Source organism: Drosophila sulfurigaster, chromosome 3 (genome assembly GCF_023558435.1).
Source record: "Drosophila sulfurigaster albostrigata strain 15112-1811.04 chromosome 3, ASM2355843v2, whole genome shotgun sequence".
In the NCBI taxonomy this organism is placed as follows: domain Eukaryota; kingdom Metazoa; phylum Arthropoda; class Insecta; order Diptera; family Drosophilidae; genus Drosophila; species Drosophila sulfurigaster.
In genome coordinates, this window is record NC_084883.1 from 3519765 (window position 1) to 3533131 (window position 13367).

The 13367-nt window shown below is 42.3% G+C and overlaps 6 protein-coding genes across 6 annotated transcripts; 2 read left to right on the top strand and 4 right to left on the bottom strand.

Annotated features, from left to right (window-relative positions):
* Positions 1-306: 306 nt before the first annotated feature.
* LOC133845159 (cytochrome P450 6g1-like) lies at positions 307-7565 on the bottom strand. The gene is made up of 5 exons (XM_062279527.1): positions 6876-7565; positions 6019-6819; positions 5660-5960; positions 674-1917; positions 307-623 (listed from the first exon to the last, which is right to left on the bottom strand). Exons 1-5 carry the CDS (start codon positions 7338-7340, stop codon positions 342-344), a joined length of 3093 nt encoding a protein of 1030 aa, XP_062135511.1. The 5' UTR covers positions 7341-7565; the 3' UTR covers positions 307-341.
* LOC133844816 (probable cytochrome P450 6g2) lies at positions 2598-4828 on the top strand. The gene is made up of 2 exons (XM_062279080.1): positions 2598-3940; positions 4009-4828. The coding sequence occupies exons 1-2, from the start codon at positions 2669-2671 to the stop codon at positions 4294-4296; spliced, it is 1560 nt and encodes a 519-aa protein (XP_062135064.1). The 5' UTR covers positions 2598-2668; the 3' UTR covers positions 4297-4828.
* Positions 7566-8012: 447 nt separating the features above from the next.
* On the bottom strand, positions 8013-10280 carry LOC133844817 (probable methyltransferase-like protein 25). Its single transcript, XM_062279081.1, has 3 exons — positions 9885-10280; positions 9624-9830; positions 8013-9021 (listed from the first exon to the last, which is right to left on the bottom strand). Exons 1-3 carry the CDS (start codon positions 10278-10280, stop codon positions 8128-8130), a joined length of 1497 nt encoding a protein of 498 aa, XP_062135065.1. The 3' UTR covers positions 8013-8127.
* On the top strand, positions 9122-9608 carry LOC133844819 (small nuclear ribonucleoprotein F). Its single transcript, XM_062279085.1, has one exon. The coding sequence runs from the start codon at positions 9231-9233 to the stop codon at positions 9495-9497; it is 267 nt and encodes an 88-aa protein (XP_062135069.1). The 5' UTR covers positions 9122-9230; the 3' UTR covers positions 9498-9608.
* Positions 10281-10293: 13 nt separating the features above from the next.
* On the bottom strand, positions 10294-10794 carry LOC133844820 (protein LTO1 homolog; the record flags this gene model as incomplete). Its single annotated transcript, XM_062279086.1, has 1 exon — positions 10294-10794. A coding segment is annotated over one exon (501 nt), but the record flags the coding sequence as incomplete, so codon positions are not given.
* A 113-nt stretch (positions 10795-10907) lies between these two features.
* On the bottom strand, positions 10908-12692 carry LOC133844814 (WASH complex subunit 1). The gene has a single exon (XM_062279079.1). The coding sequence runs from the start codon at positions 12602-12604 to the stop codon at positions 11015-11017; it is 1590 nt and encodes a 529-aa protein (XP_062135063.1). The 5' UTR covers positions 12605-12692; the 3' UTR covers positions 10908-11014.
* Positions 12693-13367: the final 675 nt, after the last annotated feature.

A 13367-nucleotide genomic window follows, 5' to 3' on the forward strand; every position in this document is an offset into this window, starting at 1 on the left:
AGTTTCCTTTCTATTCTGATAATTTGAAGTACCTTTTGATATTACGCTAGATTCTTTCACTCGTATGACACACTAGATACATACTGAGCCGAGTATCTTACATTGAACTCCAGTCGATTGTATCACTTCGAATTGTATTTATAATAATTGAGTTATTAAGCTTTTATATTGTGTAAGTAGATACTATATACTATCGTAATACTTTGACCTTGCATGTCTGGTAATTTCGCAAACTTTTGATTTTCATAGCTAAAATGTGAAGTTAGACATGACTGTGAAAAGTTTGTAAATAGTTTATTCATAATGTACTCGTAATATAGTGTAACGTAAATATAGTGTATTTAGCAAGGATCTCTACAGAATCGTAAGTATATCTCGTCCATGGACTCCAGCATAAATGTTTTCGGATTAAAACGAATGTTGGGCACAGTTTTCTCACAGATCTCCACACGATGCAATCTCAAAATTTGGGCAACACCCAACTTAAGTTGCAACATACCGAGACGACTTCCAATGCAGCCATGTGGACCAGCTCCAAAGGGAATATACGTCATGGGCACAATGCTCTCTAGCCGCTCCGGGGCAAATCGTTCTGGATCGAAATGCAGAGGATTGGGCCAGTACTACAATTGAAAAAGTTCCAGTTAGGATAAGGAATCTATTTATGACTTACCTTGGCATCGCGGTGCAACCCTAGTATGGAGATATAAGCTGGCATGCCTGCGGGTATCACAAAGTCCACATGTGGTTGCAGGGAGAATCCTTCACTTTGGTTTGTCGTGCACTCACGATTGATAAAGGCGGCGGCGGGATACAGACGCAATGCCTCCAGGCAAATCATCTTCAAGTACGGCAATGAAACTGCCATTTCATAGCTTAACTTTGAGTGGGAGTCTTCGCGAAAGGCCTTGCCCAACTCTTCTCTTAGCCGCTGCTGCAATAGCGGCTGCTTAGCCAGTTCATAGAGAGTGAATCCCAGCAGTGCGGAGGATGTCTCAAATCCTGCTAGCAAAATAATTCCAGCCTGGGAGGCAATGAAATCAGGGTGCTGAACATAATGGTTGTGGGGTCGATTAAGTTGCAGTTGCTTTAACAAGTGGATAAGATCACCTTGATGGTGATCAGAGTGCCGAGACACCAGTTGTCTCATGAACTTCGAATACTGCTTGGAAAATACCTTAGCACGCCAATATGCCGCCCAGTGGGGAAGAAAGAAGATGCTCATAAAATGCAGAACCTTCATCAAGCTGGGCTTAAAGAGTTTCTTTGCCTCGTGTCTCAGTGGAGAATAACTATACCGCAGTCCACCCACATCTGAGCTGTAGAAGAGCTTACCCGTCACATCTGTTGTATAAAGTTGGCACATTTCGCTTAGCGGGAGCACGCGTTGCGTTTCTGCTCCCATTTTCCGCTGGAGATGTTGCTCCAGATCTTGTAACACTTGCTGTAACAGTGGGTACATGTGATTCTTCATCCGACCGCTGGTAAACAGTTGGGACATGCACTGACGACTCTCCCGCCAATGATGATACTTGGCCAAAGGGAGAGTGAGTGATCCCATCACATCATTTACAGCATCAGCGGCTTCATAGCGATTCAAGAAGCTATCGAATTGTTTGATTAGCACAAGGTGTATTAGCTTTGGATCCCTTATAATGAGTGCGGGCGTCTGAAAGATAAAGAAACCAGCGCACTTCTCTTCACTAATACGCTCATTGGCATAAATATTTTCAAAGAGATCTCCAAAAGATATGCGCAGAAACAGCAGCTTCTTCAAATGCCCTAAAGGCGTCCAGAAAGAGACCGGCAAATAGGGCAAATTGTGCCGTCGAAAGTAGCGATAAGAGTGCAGCAGGCGTAGATAGCTGATGAGCGCAATAAGAACCAGCAGATACATCCATAAAGGTAGCATGACAACTGTGAACAAATAAGTATAGCTTTGTATATAAGTAATACGGATGTTAGGACAATACATGTTATACAATACATTGCATCATTCAATGCTCCTAAAATTGTAGAATATATTCTATTACTCATAATCGGATACGTAGATCCAATCAGTAGCAGTAATCTTTTGCACCACTCAATACTTAGAATAATGCTACAATTTGTACATACGTACATACATACATATGTACGTGTATATGTAGGTCCATATTCACCACTCAGAAATATTGATAACTTATTTCAAATACTTCCATGGTATGGCAGATCACTGCTTTAATTTATTACTGGCTTCATCCGAATTTTGCTATATTTAAAACATAAATTTACTAAAATAAATGGTCTAATAATGTCGTCGATATGTACGTCATATTCTGAATAGACATCTTGTATGTTAAGTACTTACAGTACATATGCATACATATGTATTTGCATTTGTTTTATGTTTTAGCATTTTTTTATATATGTAAACTTATTTACATTTTTGGACATTTACATTCCTATAATGCTTTCTACATTAAACACAGCCCCAAGTTAACCTCACTTCTCTTATATTCTTAAATAAGCTAGGTAACAAAAGCACCACCATTCAGTCACAAAAGAGAAGTGACCCGTGGATGATCCCTGATCGAAATCTCTCATTTGACAGTCTCAAGTCCAGTTCTAACCCACAAAGTGCTCGGTTTATTGGAGACAGTTGTTCAAGATTCGTGAAACTGTAGAGATGACACTCGGAATGCTGCTTTCGCTGTTTGTTGTCCTGCTGGCATTAATTTATGTCCTGTTGAGACGACACTATTCCTATTGGCGACGTCGTGGCGTGCCGGAGCTACGTCCTTGCATGCTGCTGGGGAATCTAGGCGGGATACTGAGTATGCGGAGTAGTCCGGCCGACTTCATTTGCGATCTCTATAATCATCCGGATGCGCAGGATAAGCCATTTGTGGGCATACATGTGTTCCACAAGCCGGCGCTGCTGTTGCGGGATCCAGAATTGATTAAACGCATTATGATCAAGGATTTTCCAAAGTTCTCTGATCGCTACTCAAATTCCGATTATAAAGGTGATCCGCTTGGTTCACAGAACATATTCTTCCTGAAAAATCCAGCATGGAAGGAGGTGCGTCTGAAGCTGTCGCCGTTCTTCACCAGCAACCGATTGAAAAACATGCTTCCGCTGATCGATGAAGTTGGCTGCAACCTGGATGCATATCTGCGACAACAGCCGCTGCACAATGAGCGCATGCGATGCTTCGATCTGGAGGCCAAGGAGCTGTGTGCTCTGTTCACCACAGATGTGATTGCGACGGTGGCATATGGAGTGCAGGCCAATAGCTTCACACAGCCCAATAGCGAGTTTCGTCGTCATGGTCGCGCAGTTTTTCAGTTCAGCTTAAAGCGTGCCGCGGAGTTTACTTTGGTGTTCTTCATGCCACAAATGGTGCCCCATCTGGGCTTTAAGGTGGTACCAGCCGAGGCCACCAAGTTCCTGCGCAACACCATCAATTATGTAATGGCCGAAAGGGAGAGATCCAATCAAACCCGTAACGATCTGATCGACCTACTCATTGATTTTAAGAGGAGCACACAAAAAGCCAAAGCAGATGGCAGGACGGATCAATTTGTGTTCGAGGGCGATATCCTGGTTGCCCAAGCAGTACTCTTCTTTACCGCCGGCTTCGAGTCCTCCTCATCCACGATGTCCTTTGCTATGTACGAGTTGGCCCGCAATCCGGAAGTGCAGCAACGTTTGCGACAAGAGATAAAAGACGCCTTAATTGCAAGTGATGGACGCATCACCCAGCAGCTGATTGAGTCCTTAGAATACATGCACATGATACTGCAGGAAGTGCTGCGCATGTATCCACCATTGCCGTTCCTTGATCGCGAGTGCACCCTGGACCAAGGCTACCCACTATCGCCATTCCACGAGTTCAAAGTGCCCAAAGGCATGCCCATCTATATTCCCGCCTATGCTCTGCACATGGATCCTCAGGTAAGATATCAATCCAGCACTTCTCTTCTTGTACTCGATATCATATTCTTCTCCTTCTCCTTTTTTAGTACTTTCCCCAGCCTCGTCAATTCAAACCGGAACGTTTCTCCCCCGAAAACCGCAAACTTATTAACCCCTACATCTACATGCCCTTTGGCTTGGGGCCTCATGGCTGTATTGGTGAGCGTTTTGGCTTTCTGCAGGCTAAGGTGGGTCTAGTCTACATGCTGCGCAATCATCTGGTGACCACATCAGAGCGCACTCAGCGACGCATGAAACTCGATCCCAAAGCTATCATTACTCAGGCTAAAGGCGGCTTACATGTACGACTTGTACGTGATTCCCTAGGAGTCTAGCAACTTACTTGGACGTGGACTTGAACTCGACGTAGCTCTAGAGGATTGTTTTTGTACAAATTTTACCAGTCAGCGATTCACTTGCAACTGACTTGGGAACTCGCGTGAGATGTCAATTTAAATTATTTTTGCTACCAGAATTTGCGTTGACATCTTTAGAAATACATTGTGATCGAAGATTCGCGTGTGGCTTGATCGAAGCACTGCAGTGCGGTATACACATACATATATATTACTATATACAAAACAACTCCACTTAGCTTGAATTTAGAGCCTAACTAAATGCTATATGCCAATTATAACTGGGCTCTTTTAAAGTAAAAACAATTCAATTGACCGCCAAATAAATGCACAATATTTTGAACTAGTTGCAAATCATCATTGGTATCTCTAGAATTCTGCTCTTAGAAATACTCAAGACTCTGAGTTTATATTTTGCCCTTAAATATTTTATTTCGAATACTAAATCTTAATTATATTCAATTAAGTTTCACAATCGATATAATTTTTCATTATTCTTTTATTTTATTTAAATATTTTAATGACCATTGCTTAAAGTGGATTATAAATATAATTGTAAGTAGTTTTAAAGGAATAAGTACAATTGCGTTAAAAATATGTATTGATTAGGATAGACAATCGCTTATATTGAGAAAGAAAGAGTTAACATTTTCTGGAACAGCGCCAGTCAAAGCAATTGTTGAAATACATCTCAACCATCTGATAATACTTATCAGCCACCTCATTGTTAAAACAGAACAACGGTAATGTTTTTTTTTTGTATAAAGGTGGTTAGGTGGTTTTGTCAATATTAAGAGGAAGTGGACAATGTAATATAAATAATAGTTGCTTTCATAATAAATAGTTCAATTATCGTTTTGCTTAATGGCAAATCGATCATTCATTTACATATGTACATATATGCCACTTCAAAAACACTTCAAGTCACGCGATCAAATTTCGAAAATGATCCGATTCTATAATGTTCAATCACATCACTTGTCGTAGCAAATTGTAGATGATGGGACAAAGGCATCCCCGGGCTACAGATTAAAAAGCACTTAATCATGTAATATATAAAACGCTTTTAATCGTGTGCAAGCTCTACTTAAATTGTTGTTTACATTATTCTTATATCAGAAATAGAAAAATAATCTAAATTGAACATCGACGTCAGCTCACAATTCGAAAAGACCAACGATTGCCTTCTATTCAATCTTCACTCAATTGTTCTTGGATTTACTAAAACTGCTGCTCAAATATTTAATAGATTTTGGTCTTAAAGATTTAATATTACGCAATTCATTAGAGTTATAAGATATGTTAAATGTACTTATTAACGAATCGAATCATATAAAATTAAAATTCTTAGTACTATCATCGTAGAGCTTATCGTTAACAATTTCAAGATAAAGTCCCTTCTTTAGTTGGAGTACAAAAGTATTCGGATCAAATTCAATATCTTCTACGGTTTCGGAGCAAGTGCGTACGTAGTGATTCTTAAGAAAGTGAACCAAACCCAGCTTGGCTTGAAGCAGCCCGATTCGACTGCCAATGCAATTGTGTGGTCCCAAGCCAAATGGTTGATAGGCCATTGCATTAATTGTCTTGCGATTTTCAGGCGAAAAGCGTTCCGGGTCAAACTCATTTGGATTTCGCCAGTACTGTAAATAACATGTAATCAATTAGATTTGATTATTTTAATAGTCTAGTCTAACTCACTTTAGGATCACGCTGTAAGCCATAGACGGGTATAAAGACTGGTATGCCAGCCTCCAGTGTGTAGTCGTAGTAGGGCTTCAGAGAGAGATCCGGCGTACCCTTAATGCTCATATATTCACGATCGAGAAAAGGTAGCACAGGATACATGCGAAGTACCTCATCCACCACCATGCCAAGATATTCCAACGAGGTGATTGTCTCGTAGGTTAGTTTTCCGCCATCCTTCAGCAGAGCTTCATGGATTTCATTTCTCAGACGCTTTTGCAACTCCGGCTGTTTGGCCAGCTCCATCAGGCCAAACGACATGGCCGACGAGGATGTCTCAAAGCCGGCGGTAACGAAGACACCTGCCTGAGCAACCAGAAAGTCCTTCTTTCTGGCTAAATGTGGTTTCGTGGGATCCTCGGCAGCTTCCTTACGTAAACCAACCAATACATCAATGAGATCATTTCGTATAGTCGCTGTGCGCTCCCGTTCGTCCATCACATGATTGATTGTGTTTCGTATAAAGTCGGAATATTCTCGTGTGAAGAACCTAATGCGAAACAACGAAACCAGCTTCGGCAGAAAGAAAGCCACAAAGAAGTCCTTGCTGCGCAAAAGCGTCGCCGTAAGGACTTTGCGCCCCTGCTCATAAAACTCCCCCTTTGGATTTTGCAAGCTATCAGCATTTACCCCAAACGCAATGGCAGATATAGAGTCCATTGTAAACCTAGAGCAAATATCCTTCAAATCCGAAATGTATTTTTCAGTCTGGCCCGGATTATGTCTCGCCAAATGTGACTCCAAGTCGGCAGCTATCTACAAAAACAGCATTTAGAAAGCGAAATTATGCTGCGATCCATGGACTCACTTACCTCCTGCATGAGAGGATACATCGCTTTCAATTTTCCGCTGGTAAAGACGGGCGTCAATTTAGTGCGAATTTCCTTCCATTCCGGATTGCGCACAAAGAATAGATTTTGTGAACCAAGCGTGTCACCATGTGGATCAGAACGACCGTATCGGTTAGAGAAACGATTAAAGTCTTTAATTAACGCAGATTTAATTAGTTCGGGTTCCCTTAAGACCAATGCCGGCTGATTTATCACATAGATGCCAACGGCAGCTTCATCCTTCATCCGCGGATCATTGTATATTTCTGAGATGTGCAAGCCAAAGGAGCTCTTTTGCTTAAACACTGTCAGGGTATTACCCAAAATCAGGGTGGGCTCTATATAAGGCACTCCGTTACGCTTCCAATAACTGTGTCTTTGCTGAAACCACATATAGATAGCGCTCAAGGCGCCCACAATCGCAACAAGTATAGCTGTTAAGATCATGTTAAAGGCTGCGTAAGATTGTGGCCTAGAATTTCACTGATAGTTTTTAAGTTTCTAGGTTGGTCAACATTCCTTTGTTATAAGTTGAATCCAATATTCAGTTTGTTTAATTCACTTTTGATATGTATTCATTAATGAAAATGTAATATAACTGACCTAATTTTGCCGCGCGAACTTATGAATGACCGACAATTTCCGCTTCTCGCACAACACTCATTTAATTGAGACTGAGCGGAGGCTTTTATAGGCCTGAACTGCTTTACAGCTGATATGTAACAAACAAGATTATTTGAAAAAAGCTTACACGAATAGGGGATAATGGAAAAGATTATGTGAGATAACAACTTAGATTTCAGCTATTAAAAATATAAAAAGATATAGGTGGCGGACTTACATTTTATTTACTAACAATAAAATTAATTATTTTTCAAATACAATGTACACGATGTAACACTGCAAAAAATTTGTTAATTGATCTGAGAACAGCAAGATGTTCAGAATTTTAAAATAATAACTTTAATAATTGTTATAACAACCAATACGTATTCATGATTTAGAATTAAATTCTACAGTGTAATTAATTGTCTACTGATCTGAGAACAGTATATTGGAAAAATGAAATGTTTATTTATTAAAAAAAATATACATCATTGCATTCCATAGTATCTTTAAGAAGAGTGTTTTGTTTTGAAAGTGTTATGACTATTTAATTGCGTATAATGTATTTACATGTAGATTAGTAATCAGTAAAGTGACAATTGTAATCTAGATTCTACTAACGCGTTGATTATTGCTTGATAGCAACAATAGCATAGTGTCGAGGTGATATAACTGCATCAAACAAATCAATCAAATAGCTGTGCTCGTAGCCTAGCTCCTTTAGATACAAAAGTCGATCCAAAAGTATAACACTCTCCAGAATCGGAGCAAAAGACATCCGAATCAGATAGAACAGCTCCAGATATTGACGATCTTGTTCATGTGCCTTCAGCAATGCTTGCAATTCCGCTTCCTCCACAGCTGCCAACCAAGGTGCATTGAGCTTCTTGGCGCACTTTTGCACATATTCGGAGAATGAGCCGAATTTTCGCACCTTACCCACCTGCAATTCGTTCTTCAATTGCGGTGCATGACGACATACTAGTAATTCAAGTAGTGCGCGATAATAGAGGGTTATATTTGGTAATTCCTTGGCAGCAAGTGTACGTTCAATTGATTGAGCAGCAAGCATCCGTGCATTGCGACCCAACCGTAATTGTTTCTGCTGAAGATAGCGACTTAGTGGAAAGCCATATTCCGTTTGCTGCTCCATTACTACTTTGTTGCCAAAGAACTCCTGGTGTGAGTAGCGTTCCCGCAACAAATGATAGCAGCAGCCAATATTACACAATATACGACAAGAGTTCTGAGCATGAAATACTTGCAAGCAGGTTGTTGCCAGATTTCCGCAAGTGTGAAGGCCTGTTAAACATATTCCATTGGAGTGCTGGTCGAAATGTTGAGTCACTAAATCATCCAAGTTTATGTCTGTGGTTATGAACTGAGCTGTGGTTTTGTAATTTTCCATTGAGGAATGTGAAACTGAATTAGTTTCACGTTGAGCCGCTTTTTTGCCTCGACGTGGTGGTATTATGCCTTGGCTCTGTAGCTCTGCACGTTCAGTTAGTCCATTCCAAGCGCGCTGATTCAAAATTAAAAACAAGTGTTGGTTAAGTCTTTAAAAAAATTGCGTATTTTCTAATACTGAATGCGAACAACCCTGTATTACAGCTGCGTGTCGCTCTTCTTCTTACTTCTCCTTGCCCGACTCGCAAAACGTTTTAGCCGGCAAAAAAACATAAAACTTGCATTTCTTTCCAATCCCTTGCAACAAAATAAAAAACACACAAGATGTCGGCTGGCATGCCAATAAATCCAAAACCCTTCCTAAATGGACTCACTGGCAAACCGGTGCTCGTGAAACTAAAGTGGGGACAAGAATATAAGGGCTTCCTGGTGTCAGTGGATGGATACATGAACATGCAGCTGGCGAACACGGAAGAAGTGATCGAAGGATCGGTGACTGGAAATCTGGGTGAAGTACTGATACGCTGCAACAATGTGCTTTATATCAAAGGCATGGAGGATGACGACGAAGAGGGCGAGATGCGCGACTAACAGCAACAAAGCAACAATGGGCGCCATTCTCAGTACAAGACGTCGACACAAAACTTAGTAACATTAAGATTCGAAAGTAATAAAATAAATATGTATTTATTTTATAGAAAATTCCTTCCAACTTACCTGCAACTTGCGATTGCGTGTCAAAGCATTTTCAGTATTTGACTCGTTTGAATCAATACCAAGCACTCGATGTCCATATTGCAGCGCCAATCTAGACGAGAGGTAACCCTTGCCATCACCAGCGTCTACAATGCAACAACTCGCTTTCTGCGCTGGCTGCGACACGCTCTGAACTAGTTTATCCACCAGCGCCGCAGTCTGCTCCACCTAGTAATGAACATAAAATTAGATTGAGCAATCAGAAATCAATTGGAAACCTACCTCATGACACTTCTTGGCGCTCATAAATTCCTTAATACTCAGTTGTGTCTCCATGGCTACCGACAACTCTTGTTCCAATTGTTCTACGCTGGTCAGCACTGCATTTTCACAGCCTTCCAAGCGGAAACGCTTGCACGCCGCAAGGAAGTTCGCAAAAGCTGGAAATTGCAAATTGTCGCGTTCAGAATGCCAAAATTGTTGTTCTATAATTTGGTTTATTTCTTTGGCAGTGCAAGCCTCCAATCTGAGGTCTTCAGGCACAAAGTGCGTCCAGTGGTTGTCAGTTAAGTAGTTGACCATGTGGCAATTGACAAAATCCCAATGCGGCTCCAGATAGCTCAACAATCTTTCAAGAGCACTCTTCACCTCCCCCTCGCCCACAACACGGCTTTCCATTTTGCGTCGAGCACTAAAAACTGAGATCCTTGCGCTCAGCCCCCGTTGGCAGCTCCTGAGTACTGCGGCCTTTCTTTGTGCCAAGCAACGCTGTAAGCCGTCGATGCGTGTTGCGTATGAGCTCCACCGAGCCAATGATGTCTGCCTCGGGATCGTTGTTGCGGGGAAACTGATCGATTAGCGTACGTAATTGCTGCAGCGTACGCTGCACCTTCTCTGTATGCTCCAGTTGCTGTTGAGCCACCACTTGTCCGTAAATGCCACCCAATTCCTCGCCTAGTTGCACGCCCTGGGCATAGCCCAGCTGGTAGCCCTCCTGATTGCCCTGAGTAGAGCCGTCTCTGATACCCTCCTCGTAGCCTAAACGTGCGTGTGTCTCCTCAATCAGTAAGATATCATCAAAAAGATCGTTTATATTGTCCGATGCCATGGAGATTGCTGCAATGTGCCGACAGTGTGACCACAACTTCAAAGTATACCGCACACCTCCACAAGTGTTTATTGTGTTGCCACTTTATTTGTTGCTGTAGTGACAATCGAAATCTGACTTTCGATAACTTACGCCTTCGAAATTCGAATTATTTAGTTCTTAGCGATTGTCAACACTCGAGTGTAAACACAAACATGTAATGCTCGATCTGCCTAATATATTTTAATAATTTACACTAATGCTTAAAGCAAGGCACATACAAAGCTGGAACTAATTTAGTCGCAATTAATTTCTTCCCCATATACTATTCCCAAGCATCGTCCTCCTCTGAATTACCCTCATCGCTAGACACCGAACCCTTGCCCTTCTTCTTCACAGGCGCCTCAATCAACCTGGACAAATGACGCATCAATGGATTGCCCGACTGTTCCGCAGGATTCTGACTTCCGGAGATCCCTTTGCGCCGAAGCATGAGCTTATTATGCAGATCTGCCATAAGATCCCCACCAGACAACTGTCCGCCTGCCCGAGATCGTGCTGCATCATTTGTGCTGTGGGCATCCACTGCATCAACATTGACGGGCGCCGCTGCTGGTGAACGTAAGCGACCACCATGAGCACCGCCAGCATTACGTATGGCAGCCATAAGTTCGGAACGTGGATCCGGAGCAGGCGGAGCACGAGATTCGGGTATGTTAAGTGGTGTCTCAATTGATGGTGATAACGGTTTTATCACATTGTCGTTAGGCAATTTTAATGTTGCAGGCGGTGGCGGAGGAGGCGGTGGTGGTGGCGGCGGAGGTGGAGGAGGAGGATCTTGAGCTTCTACCGATGCTCTTGGCGGCTGCAGCTGCGCCACTTTTCTAGGCATATTCGTCTGAGTCGCCAGTGCTTGCACGGTAAAGTCCGTCGTCTTCTCCGCATTGAACATGGGCTCCTCTAGTCCAAGTAAATCAGGCAAGTCGTCTGGCACGTCAGCAAATTGATGAGAGGGCGCAATTGGCGTTTGCTCTGCCACCGGCTCGTATTGCAGGTCATTAGCAATGCCCGGCAAATCAGGCAAATCAAGCGGCACATCGATGGCAGGTGCTGCCAAAGCAGCCGGTGTGTAGCGCAAATCACCAGCAGGTGTCGCAAGCTTGGTGGTGCCATGGGCAAGCGAATGTGGGGCTGGCGCCAACAGTTCTGTCTCTGCAGATCTGGGCGGTTTATGGATAGCTCGCTTGTGGCTTTGAGGAGGCAAAGCGCGCTTCCAGGCATTGAGATCTTGCTGGCCACTTCTACCGCCAGTATAAGCAAATTCGTTGGAATTGAAGCGCATTAGCGCGGGCATTGACTTTACCGCCGCTGGTAAAGAGCCCAAGCCGGCTGTGCGATTCGTGAGTTGACGCTCGGCAAGCAGCGGCATCACAAGCTGATCCTCGCCACGCACATGGAAGCTGACGGAATCAAGAGTTCCCGATGCCTCTTGTTCAGCATCAGGATCGTTGGTATGTCCCTGCAGTCGCCGTGGCTGTGGTTGATTAGGTGTCGTTGTCGCTGACGAACTTGGGGAATCCATTAGGTCTTGGGCAACTGGCGGAAATGTGGCTGGGATGTTGCCTAAAACTGCGCTGGCGGGAAATCGAGCTGGTGCAAAGATTTTGATTGATTTCTTCGAACCAACGAGCGCGTTTATTTTCGCCTGCGCACGCATGACACGCTCATTTATATGCTGAACCTTGGCACCATTTCTTTCCAAACGAGCATCGATGCGGCCAAAAATTGAGTTGATTGTTTTGTTTAGACAGTCGAGCGACTGTGCTGCTCTGATTATTGTTTCTTCGTGATGTAGATCAGTTGGAATTATCGAGACTCGGTAGGCGCTGTGCAGGTAAGTGTCGCTGCTATCCATTTTGGTCCAATATGTAAATTAAATTCCGCTTAATCAGTGATTTATCTCGTTCACTTAATTTTCCCTATCAATCAACAGCTGGTTGGTGGAACGGCGTTGCCAACCAAGTACAAGTACTGTATTAATATTCGTTAATCGATATACAACGTAAATTTTATGAATGTCCCAGTGTGACCATGTGTGTATTTTTTGTATATTTATTTTAGCACTGAACGCGTTCACTAACTATAATGTGATTCACATAATTATAAATCACGATGCCATTATTAACATACGATTTTTCACGTTAATGACAGTTATGTTTTGCTACTTAAAATAAACAAAAACCTATTTATTATTTTTCCACTTTTTGAAGCCAGCATTAAATGAAATATTTTGCATTATTTAACAGGCCAATTGAAAAATCCCCGATCAGTGATAGTAAAACACATATTTTTGGGCAAAATTAAATTTTCATTATTTAAATAACTGATTATAGCGACCCATTAACTTTTCGATATCATTTTTGTGTTGCGATTTGTCTTTTGCTTCAAAATACGTCCCAGTTTCGGCGATGACCTCTTCATACTACGAAAATATCTTTCCAGCGTGCATTCTTTTGAGAACAGGAAATTGTCGCTGGCGATTTCGACCTTTAAATGGTCCAATAATGTAATATTCGCTGTTGATGGTCCTTCCTTTTTGAAGATCCATGCAGCTTTGGAGCTGATTTATCATGTGCAGTCCACTCGAAGGAATATAGACGCAAAAATTCGGGTTTATT

Bases quoted from the DNA above. Each gene is read 5' to 3' on its own strand.
- LOC133844816 (XM_062279080.1), top strand. From the start codon at position 2,669: ATGACACTCGGAATGCTGCTTTCGCTGTTTGTTGTCCTGCTGGCATTA. The intron at 3,941-4,008 runs GTAAGATATCAA...CTCCTTTTTTAG, and splicing joins CTCTGCACATGGATCCTCAG to TACTTTCCCCAGCCTCGTCA.
- LOC133845159 (XM_062279527.1), bottom strand. From the start codon at position 7,340: ATGATCTTAACAGCTATACTTGTTGCGATTGTGGGCGCCTTGAGCGCT. The intron at 5,961-6,018 runs GTGAGTTAGACT...TGTTATTTACAG, and splicing joins GCTTACAGCGTGATCCTAAA to TACTGGCGAAATCCAAATGA. The intron at 1,918-5,659 runs TTAATTTTATAT...ATTTGTTCACAG, and splicing joins CGATGATAGTACTAAGAATT to TTGTCATGCTACCTTTATGG.
- LOC133844819 (XM_062279085.1), top strand. From the start codon at position 9,231: ATGTCGGCTGGCATGCCAATAAATCCAAAACCCTTCCTAAATGGACTC.
- LOC133844817 (XM_062279081.1), bottom strand. From the start codon at position 10,280: ATGGAAAGCCGTGTTGTGGGCGAGGGGGAGGTGAAGAGTGCTCTTGAA. The intron at 9,831-9,884 runs GTAGGTTTCCAA...GTTCATTACTAG, and splicing joins GCGCCAAGAAGTGTCATGAG to GTGGAGCAGACTGCGGCGCT. The intron at 9,022-9,623 runs GTAAGTTGGAAG...ATTTTGAATCAG, and splicing joins CACGCAATCGCAAGTTGCAG to CGCGCTTGGAATGGACTAAC.
- LOC133844814 (XM_062279079.1), bottom strand. From the start codon at position 12,604: ATGGATAGCAGCGACACTTACCTGCACAGCGCCTACCGAGTCTCGATA.